A 10055-nucleotide genomic window follows, 5' to 3' on the forward strand; every position below is an offset into this window, starting at 1 on the left:
GGTGCTCGGAAAGCAACAGAGACTTTTTGTGCTTCATGCTTGAACACAAACCCTGGTTAGTTGTAAGCCTTCCATTGCATGCTATAATCAAAATTAGATTGATTTACTTGTAGGGTAGCCAACTTGGTACTTGTGGCTCAGGCACTTGCACTGAAATACCCTGAGGAAGAATGCTGTCATCCTGGGAAGGATGTTCAGCCACCGAGAAAATTATTTGAATATTACAAATCTGTAGAATCTCAACAGGAGATGTGGAGGAGGAGATTTGTTGGTTGCCAAAATGTTGGAGTGAAAAGTCTGTCCACATATTAATTCAGATTTTTTGATTCGAAGATTTACTTTTGAGCTCAGAACAACAACAACAGCAAAAATCAATTATGTGAAGCCTAGTGCCAGAGCTGTGCAGTTTTCCATGTGTATAATAAGAGTCATTCCAGTGGCCTATATTACAAAAAGCAAATAGGAACCAGGAACATTAAATTACAATGAAGCTTTCATTCCCTTCATGTTAACAAAGCAGACTTGCTGTTAGCAAGGCTCTGTGCATCAGCAGAGAATGAGCTGCCCTGGGGACTGTGTAAACATGGAATACAAATCCAGCTGAGCACAGGGATGGAAGGCTGACATGTGTTTCTAGCAGTGATGGATTGATGCTGGCAGGAAACACTTCCCTTGTGTGGAGCTTTTCATTTTATGGAGGAGCACCATGATTAACTGATGGTTTTGAGTGAAAAGAAGAGGCAAGGAGCTCTAGCAGTTTGGATTGCATGGCAGTGTCACATACTGGATACCTGTTGGGATAAGCAACTAAGATAGCAAAGCCCACTGTGTTGTTTCTATGAAGCTCTAGAAATAAGTGTAGTTCAAAAGGTACATTTTGATCTATAATCCATTAAAACTGCTTTGTGACTCAAATTTCCACCTCTGTGAAAGAGACCTATTAATGCTTTAGGGCTACTTGGAAGTTTGCATTTTGCAGGTCTCTGTTAAGTTGTGTCATCAGACTTTTGCAGTGTTGTCAGCGAGTCCATAATAAATCCTTTATATACACTTGCCTTTTTTTAAAGAACTCATGAGCTGTCTCCTTAACTTTATTCCCTTTCCTTGTCTTTCATTCTTTCAGATAAAATGCCTTAATTTTCACTTCAGACTGATATTACTTTTACTGCCTCCTCAAAGAAATTTCAGTTTCTGTTTGAGAAGGAGTTACAGCCCTCACTATAATGACATCTTATCTGATAGAGCTTTATAATTTACCTCCTCCTCTTCTGAGGCTTTGCCACATCTATCCACCTCTGAGAGTTACTTAACTTTAGTGTGTGTATACAAAGAGCCTGGACTCTTAAACTATTTTGAACTTGGTTTAAATACTTTTTCTTTCAACTACTGGTCTAACATTTGTTCATTCCAAGTTCTAATGGATTGTAAACTAGGGTTTAAAATGCAGCCAGCTGTGCAAGTCCCAGACAGATAAACTTACCTAGACAATGGCTTCACAGGGTTAAATGGGATATTAGAGAGAAATCCCTCCCTGTGAGGGTGGTAAAGCCCTGGCACAGGTTACCCAGGGCAGCTGTGGCTGCCCCATCCCAAGGCCAGACTCAGTGGGGCTTGGAGTAACCTGGTCTAGAGGAAGGTGTCCCTGTCTGTGGCAGAGGGATTGAATGAGATAATCCTTAATGTCCCTTCCAACCCAAAACATTCTGTGATTTTGTGGTGATTCTGTGACCTTCCAGGCCTTCAGTTCATCTGTGGCATAGATTAGAATAACTGACACTAGACTTGCTGTAGGATTTTATTTATAAAGCAACTGTATTCCCATGCACAGAGCATCTTATAAACTCTTACTTTGCTCACGTTACCTTCAAACTTATTACCAGTGGCTCTTTCCTTGGCTGAACCAGAGTTCCAGGATTGTAATACTAAAGCAATAGTTCTAAAATAAACAAAAGTAACTTGTTGCTTAATGTTGTGCAACTGCCTTGTGGCATTATGTGGTGAGTTGGCATGACACATTATCATGAAGAATAAAAGTATTTTAGAATTACAGATTAATTTTAATGACTTCAAGCCAAAACAATCTCAAGGATGTTTTATTGTTTCTAATAATGCAATTAAAGAGAGATCAAAATTGATGTGTTAATAAAAAGGTTGGAATGGGGATTCACAGGATAGGAGGAGGATGCATCTGATGAGGATGAGCATACACCAGAATTGGACTTTGTGGGCAGAGAAGTTGGGTAAAGCACTGCAGAGAGTGAGAGTGCAGGGATTGATGGAAGAGTCTCTTTTGGTCCCAAGAACATAGGAAGAGGAGACCTGGCAGCCAAAGACATGAGAGAAACTGAATTAATTAGGAGCTGAGGCATGGATGGGACTGCCTGAGCGAGCAAGGAGAAGTGAATTGGGTGGGTCTGCTAAAAGGTAAAAACAAGGTCAGGGAGAAAGGAAGCTTATGGTTTGGAGATAAGTTGGATTGAATAGGTGAGTAGAGCCTGGAACTGGTGAGTAGAGCCTGTCAATCTGTGAATACCACCTGGAACAGGAGAACACCATCATTTTGAACATCTTGTTGATAAATGAGCATGACTGCCCATTTCTGGGCACTTGTTGATTGAATTTACATCCTCACTTGATTCATTTAATTCATCAGGTCATCATATTTAATTACACAGTTGTGTTATCTTGTCCCCAGGACTCATGCTATGGGTAATTACAGAGTGTTATAATAATTACTGCATGCTAACTGTGAATAGTTACAGCACAGGCAAGTTCAATTCTATTTGTGAACAGTGGAGGGAATAGTTTTGCATTTATTAGTATACTTTAGAACTATGCATTCAAATGTGAACTAATGTGGTGAGGAATGCTGCTGTGATCATGCAGTGCATATTATATGTCTAACTAGCTTTTGCAGATTGTGATATTCATTTTAATTTGTTTTGAATATATTGTCTTAAGTTCTGTTTGCACTAATTTCATATAACCTTTGTTAATTTTCTTAATCGTGTGAAGTGCTCTGCTTCATTTGAAGTTACCCCATGTTTAACAGTGCCACTGGGAGGAACTGTCCTGCTGGGTACTTGTTCTGGGCAGATCTGGCCTCTTGTTTTAATTCCATTTTCATCCCTGCTTGTGTTTCCAGTTCAAATCCACGCCCAGTAAGAGTGTCTCAGTGGTGGGCTGGATGGTGATGATGGCAGATGACCCTGAGCATCCAGATCTCTTCTTATTGACTGATTCTGAGAAGGGTAAGCAGTGCACAGAATATACGTTTTCTTTGCTGAGGTCATTTGTCAGCAACTAAACCAGCAGGTGAAAGGTGACATCCTTCCAGTTTCAGCTGCTCTCCAGCACATCACCTTTAGAATGCCATGGGAGCAACAACCCACGGAGAATCTTTACAGTCTTCCTTGAGTTGTAAGAACTCTCCAAACTCTTAGCAACCCCAGATGTGACTTGAATTGGAAGTATTCATCTGTATTCTTTTAAAATATGTTTAGAACACTTTGAGGCATTTTCACATGCGTGAAATCTAAATAACAATTTTAAAAAAAGATTCAGCTGAGACTAGCTGCTTGAGCAGTCCCTTCTCTCCAACTGAAAACCAAAACCCAAACCATGTGTTCAAATGTGGTGCTATTACCAGGAAAAGCCCCTCAGAGATCTTGACTGTTATGTGAAGAAGCCTGTGGATGTCCATTACTCCAACACAGTGCCTGCTTTCAGCTGAAACTCTGAAGAAAATGTTAGTTTTCCATAACACTTCAAATTGTGCAGAAAGAACATTATTAGAAGCTCTGATAAAGGAGCTTAAAGTTATTTATTGCTTTGTCTGCTTCAAGTCTTAGTACGTTTTATTTCCAAACATCTCTCCTAGCACCACTGATATGAAGTATAAATTGTGAGTGCTTGTCAGCTTAAATTCTGCAACAGCAATCTGAAATGTTTTTGTAACACGTGACCTTCCTGAACCCAAACAAGCACTGTGTAACTCCAGCCACTGAAAATACTGGTCTGAAATGTATCAATACATTTAGGAGTGATTTGAAAATATTTTAAAATGTAGCTTTCCAAGGTGCATTTCAGTGATACCTTGCACTTTGTTAAAAAATCATGATATTGTAAACCAATTGCAGTAATGGCAGTGAACAAAACCACTTTTGTTTTGAAGGATATTTTGTTCTTTCCTAGTTGACACAGGCATTAGTTGAAATCTAGAATGCTGGAAAGGAAGAGGCAAGCTGAAACTTCTCTTCAACAGGTCAAGCAATTCCAGACAAGGTGTAAAGTTATATGGACCATCTATTAGTAAATCTTCTCATAATATTTCAATTTAGAGGTACTTGAATATGAGTAGAATTTAAGTGTTTAAAAAGGAGCACTCTTTATGTTGCTTCATCAGTTCTTTTTTTTTTTTTTTTTGTCTTTCTTAGGAAATTCATATAAATTTCAAGCTGGAAACAGAATGAATGCAATGCTCTGGTTTAAACACCTGAGTGCTGCCTGCCAAAGCAACAGACAACAGGTGAGAGCAAGGCAGGGAAAAAGGAATGAGGTTTTAGGAGCTCAGAGCTGATGGATCTTCGAGCTGACCCAGCTGTCACTGAGGGCTCTGTGTGCTCCCTGAGCAGCCTCTCCACCCCTTTCACATGCTGGTGGATCTGCCTTGGCTTTTCTGTTTGACCCTTTGCAAGCAAGGCCTCAGAGCTTCTGAAGTAATGAAGAAAATTTTGGGGCTACCTTGAGACTAATTGAAAGCAATTGGGGAAAGGCAAGGAATGCTCTAAAATATCTGAGTGCAGTATTTTTGTCTTGCCCGTTTGAAGAAGGTTATTGCACAATTATATAAAAAGCTGTAAACTGCTGCATTCAGTATCAATTCCAGATAACTCTCCTGAAGTGCCTTTTTTCAGGCCATGGGCATACATATTTTCTGCTATGTATGTATTTTGTATTCCTAAAATGTACAGAAAATAGTTTAGCCCTTGGTACATTTTCCTGTCTTTGAAAGCAAAAGTAGCATTTTTAATTAATCAAAAAGGAAGATAAGACTCCAACCCCTATTAAATGCAGTTCTCATATAAATTCTTACTGACCTTTTTCATAAGCAAAATCCTTTTTCAGTTACTTTGTCTCCCTGAACTCTTCCTTTGCACATTTGTTTATGGAGTTCCCAGATCAGAAATCCTACTGAATTTCAAGGGGAAACAAAAAGGCTTTTCCTGATCCTTCTGTGCTTTAATATTCAATTCTGCCTCAGAGAGATCTTAAGAAGCAAGGAGGGTTGCAGAAGTTCCTGTGAAGGTATTTGAGACAGTGCAAAAGAGAGAAATTGTGTTCCTGGCTGGAGAAAGTGGGGATAGTAGCAAATAGTGGCAAAGAGTTTGCAAGTAAGTGGTGAGAAACTGTCCTCTAAAGACAGTTCTAGTTCAGTAAGGGTTGGCAATACTGTTTATTACTGTTAACAGTGGAACTGCCTTAGAAAAACTGGGTGTTTACATGTGTTTTCAATGGAATATAAACACCTAGCTGTTTAATAGTAATAGTTGAATAATAGTAAGAACTATTTTAATAGATACTATTTGTGATTTTAATGGCAGCTTTAGCCCAGTTGAGCATTCTTGCATCTACAGGTAAATGCTAAACGCAGAGCAGAAATTCTTGATTCATATCTGACCAAACTGACTGTTTATTGACAGTTGTTAGGAATGTGGTGGCTCTTTAATAACCTGACTAAAAGAGAGATGTTGGTGTCAGACAGATTCCTGATGGAGAGAAAATGGGGATATAAACTAATACATTGCAAACATTAGCTTTAATCTTCATGAATGGGAGTGATATCTGCAACAGACATTTGGGTTTGCTATGGGGAAAACCCAAACAAGTGTTTATGTCTCATGTTTTTAAAATTAATCTGAAAAAGACTACATCAATCACTGATCTGTGAAGAATTTTCTAGCTGGGGCTCAGGTGAGAGGGTTCTCCTTGTCTAGCAGAGCTGAGATTTATCATGTTAAGGTTGTTTTGATGACAACTTAAGTCTTAAATTTCATCAAAACTAGCAAGTTCTACACCATAAAAGAAAATTATAAGAAAATTATAAGCCTCACAGCAGTTTAATATTTTTATTATACCTGGGGTTTCTGCAGCTCTAAGTGTATTTTTCCTGCTGGATGATAGTTGCATTCTATCTCCCTTTTTTTGAAGACAGAGTGAGTGCACTTCAGCAAGGTTCACTAGTCTGTGAAACAGTTGAATGCAAGTAGCTGTTACCTGAAGTAAATTCTTCTATCATTTATATTTTTTTTTCAGGTTCCTGCCAACTTGATGACCTTTGAATAACAGGCAAATTCAAAACAATAAAAAAGGACAATTTGAGCCATCTCATAATTGAGAAACAAGGTCCTAATGAAAAATGTGCCAGCTGTATTCTGTGCCACAACAGAACCTGTCAACTCGATCTCTGAACTCTGGAGCCCTGAACAAAACCACTAAAGGTTGGGGAGTGGAGTCTCCCAAATTAAAAATGGAGTTGCAACATGAATTGCCATGGACCATGCTTCATTATGTTCTGAGAACTGACCTGTGGAAACCACTGCCTTAAAGAGTGAAAGGAAAAACAACATGAAACACCAAATAGTGTGTGTGAAACTTCTGGCGGTGCTGTGCTTGAGTTAAATAGATTGTAGCTAGTTTTGAGTTTCTTTTAACTTTATACTAATTTTGAAAATAACTCACCTTTTTAGGCATTCTTAAGAAAACAGGTAAACTGGTATTTAAGAGTTGTATCAAAAGCTGTGTATGAACCAGGTAAAAGGTACTACATGTTCTGGAGATGTTGTTTAGGCCATCCCAGGAGTCCTGGAGGGAAGCTTGTCCCAGGCACACGGCCTGGAGCAGTGTTATTTCTCTCAGACCTGTAAGAAATGTAACACAAGTGCAAGTTCAGAGCAGCACTGAGCTTGCAAACCTTGGTCCTGTATGGGAGCCAGACTCCGAGAGTGGCACAGAGGCTGAGCCAAAAATCACTTTGGTACGTTTAGCCCTAATTTCTGGTTAAAACCACGAGTTTTGGGCAGTCGGGGGGGGTGTGTGTACGAGACAAAACTGAAAGCACTGTTGGGTCAGAACTGAGTGTTTTCATCCCATGTGTTTCTATGCCTGTGGCTCTCCTGCACAGAAAGGCTGAATGACAAAACACCAACACCTGGGTACAGCTCACTGAGATGTTTGACTTTGGGTATCTGCTAATTATCAGTTAGGGACCACTGATTAGTGTGTGGTGTTTCATAATATCACTTCAGATGGACATTTTAAAAAGATAGAGGCACAATTTCAAGCTTTCATGTTCTCATTTGGCAATAATTGATTTTAGTATCTGTCTCAGTCGAAGTAGTTGACGTTGTGTGGTGTTGATAACATGGCCTAAAGAAGCCCTTACATACAGAAGCTCTTTTGATCTTCAGGCAATTAACTAATTTATTAGAAGGTAGGATAACCTAAGGAGAGAAAAGGTGTGGGGCCATCAAAATTCCATCCTTGACAGGAATCATTCTTGGTCACTGAAATTACTCACAGAGAAAAACATAATGGTTGTAAAAAGGGAGCTGTGCTTTTTGTGTGTGTTTGATGCTTAAGACTTTGATTCTTGCTTTATTGGGGTTTCCTTGACGTCACCTAGTTTCCTGAATGATTGGTCTTTCTTTAATCTTCAAAAATATGATCTTTGTAAAGCAAGGAAACATTGTCCAAACTATGACTCTGATATTGGAACTTTGAAGTCTGTGAAAAAGTAGTAACTGTTCCATTGACATTGTGGTTTAGTGACCGTAAATATGCTTGCAGATTCCACCATGAATTCTCCTTTTTAAACAGAAACAAGCTACCTACCAGTCTGTTTCAGAGTTCTCTGACTATCTAATAAAGGTTTCTACTAGTAGTTGTTATTTTGAAAATGTATAGTTTGTTTATTGCATCTGAGTAGAAGCCTGTCAATTCACATTTGTGGGGTTTTTTTTCCAGAGTCAAATTAATCGTGTAATGGAAATGATTAATTTTTGATTTCTGGCCAGCAAAAATAAGGATAATCCAGTCTCACAGTAAACAAAACAAAACACAAAAACCCCAAGCACTTGGTGAAGTAAAGGGTAATAGGGTGGTTTATGTTTCCAAGAATTGTTCTGAATTGGCTCTTGGTAGAAAGAAAAACAGTAGAAGGATGCTTCTGTTGGAATTACACCACAAGGACTTTGGGAATTTGGCTCCCCTTGCTGATCTTTTGTTGCTGTTTTGTGTATGGGGACTGAATAGTCTGTTCTGAAGTCAAGAATTTTGGGAAGGGGTTTCTTGTGCTGAATCCCTCTGCAATTCACACATCTGCCAGGTTTACCCACTTTGGGTCTATAGTAAAGACAACATCCTGACAGCCAGCAGTGTTACTTTAGTAGACTTTGCACAACTTGAGTTTGGTTTTTTTTCTGTTCTAAACTTACCTAATGTGTGTTTCTTCAATGATTTAAGTGTTTGTTTGGTTTTTTTTTAACAATTTGTGTTCTTTTTTTTAAGCATTGTGGATAATAGCCTGTGGATTTTGAATTTTTAAATAAGCTATTCTAGGTTCATTGCAGCATAACTGTGTCTGTTCTTTTGTTAGTGAAAAGAAACATGCAACTGGGAGCCACAGCCTGACAGCCTCAGCTTTGCTAAGGACAGAGCCAGGTCAGGACATGTCATTTATTACTGGATTTTTGCATTTTTTCAGCTGTTTTGAGTTAGGTTTTTATGGTAGGAGGATGGTGGAGAAAAGAATTCACAAATCATCCTTTAATGAATTGCTGTTACCAGCTTTCATTGTCCTTGCACCTCCTACTCTTCCTTGTTTACTGCCCTCACATCTGCTGGGTTTTTGTGGGAGAGATTGAATATTGTGGGAGGAGTTTCTTTAAATGTGTAGCCAGAATAACTGGAGTGAGTAATGACAACACAGGAAGTATTTTTGGCACTTGTCACACTGAGTAGTTCAGTACTTTCCCTTTGTTTATGGCCACGTAGTCCTGGAGGGCAACACAAACACTGACATTTCTAGAGCCTGAGAAAAATGGTGCTCAGAAAGAGCTGCTGGGTTTGTTCCCCCAGGGAAAGCTGCCTCAGCTAAGCTGTGGAAAGACTCAGACAAGTTAAATGACACACTGTAAAGAATGTATTAATGCTCTTGTTTTTTTAAAAAAAGGAGTTAAAAAAGTTAAATAACTGAAAGTATTGCTGAGGAAACAAGGAGAGCAGCGAGCTCATGGTATTCAGGTAAGGCTGCCATCCAGACTGCTTCAGACAGTTGGCAGTTTCTCTTTGATTTTCTCTTCTAATGTCTTGCTCTAATTGTTTATCTTGTTAATAAGTGCTGAATCACTTCAGCTAATATTTGTCACTTTATCCCTTAATGTTTTGATTTTGAAGCTAAAGATGCCCCTTGCAATTCCTTGTTTTGGTTGCATTTGAGCAAAAATTTTTTAGAGTAGTTCTTCTAGCAAGACTTCAAATATCATATTAATTATCTGCTGACTGATAACCAGCCTTTTAGCTAAACTAAAAGTTTTGGGAAAGATTAAGCAACAGGAAATATCTGGTTTATGAAATTGGTGCATTGCATTAAAAATATGTAACACTGCACTGCTTAGTGTTAACTTTTATCTAATTAATCTCTGCTACTTTTGGCTAGGTTTTCAAACCTAATTTCTATTCCAGTGCCCTTTAAAGCAAATAGTTTTTATAACTTTTATTGTTAAAACATTTTGGTAATTTGAATAAACATAGCTCAGACACTTTCTCATTTTTAGATGTCTGTTTTATGCCAGAGGAGTATTACTCAAGCTGTTATGATTCGTTAAGTATTTAGGTGCACATTATAGGCATTAAAACTACAAATACTAAATGAGTCACCTAAATACTTAATGAATGAGTTTTAGCACCCTGCTTTAAAATCATGTTTAGAGAAGCATGCACATTGGAAAACATATTGGAAACAAAAGGAACCATAAAAAACATAGCAGGGTTTT

The 10055-nt window shown here is 38.4% G+C and overlaps 1 protein-coding gene across 6 annotated transcripts in view; it reads left to right on the forward strand.

Moving 5' to 3' along the window:
• RALGPS2 (Ral GEF with PH domain and SH3 binding motif 2) overlaps positions 1-9216 on the forward strand; it is a 112241-nt gene extending 103025 nt beyond the window's left edge. For 4 of the 6 annotated variants that reach the window (XM_041420025.1, XM_041420029.1, XM_041420026.1 and 1 more), the window contains 3 exons: positions 3146-3251; positions 4437-4528; positions 6316-9216. In XM_041420025.1, coding sequence (XP_041275959.1) covers positions 3146-3251; positions 4437-4528; positions 6316-6345 — 228 coding nt within the window. In that variant the 3' untranslated portion in view covers positions 6346-9216. Of the gene's footprint in view, position 1; positions 56-2653; positions 2710-3145; positions 3252-4436; positions 4529-6315 lie in introns of those variants that run through there. The other 2 variants (XR_005953810.1, XR_005953812.1) reach the window with 2 other exon arrangements.
• The last annotated feature ends 839 nt before the right edge of the window (positions 9217-10055 follow it).

This window comes from Onychostruthus taczanowskii, unplaced genomic scaffold (assembly GCF_017590055.1).
Source record: "Onychostruthus taczanowskii isolate IOZ18803 unplaced genomic scaffold, ASM1759005v1 scaffold63, whole genome shotgun sequence".
Taxonomy (NCBI): domain Eukaryota; kingdom Metazoa; phylum Chordata; class Aves; order Passeriformes; family Passeridae; genus Onychostruthus; species Onychostruthus taczanowskii.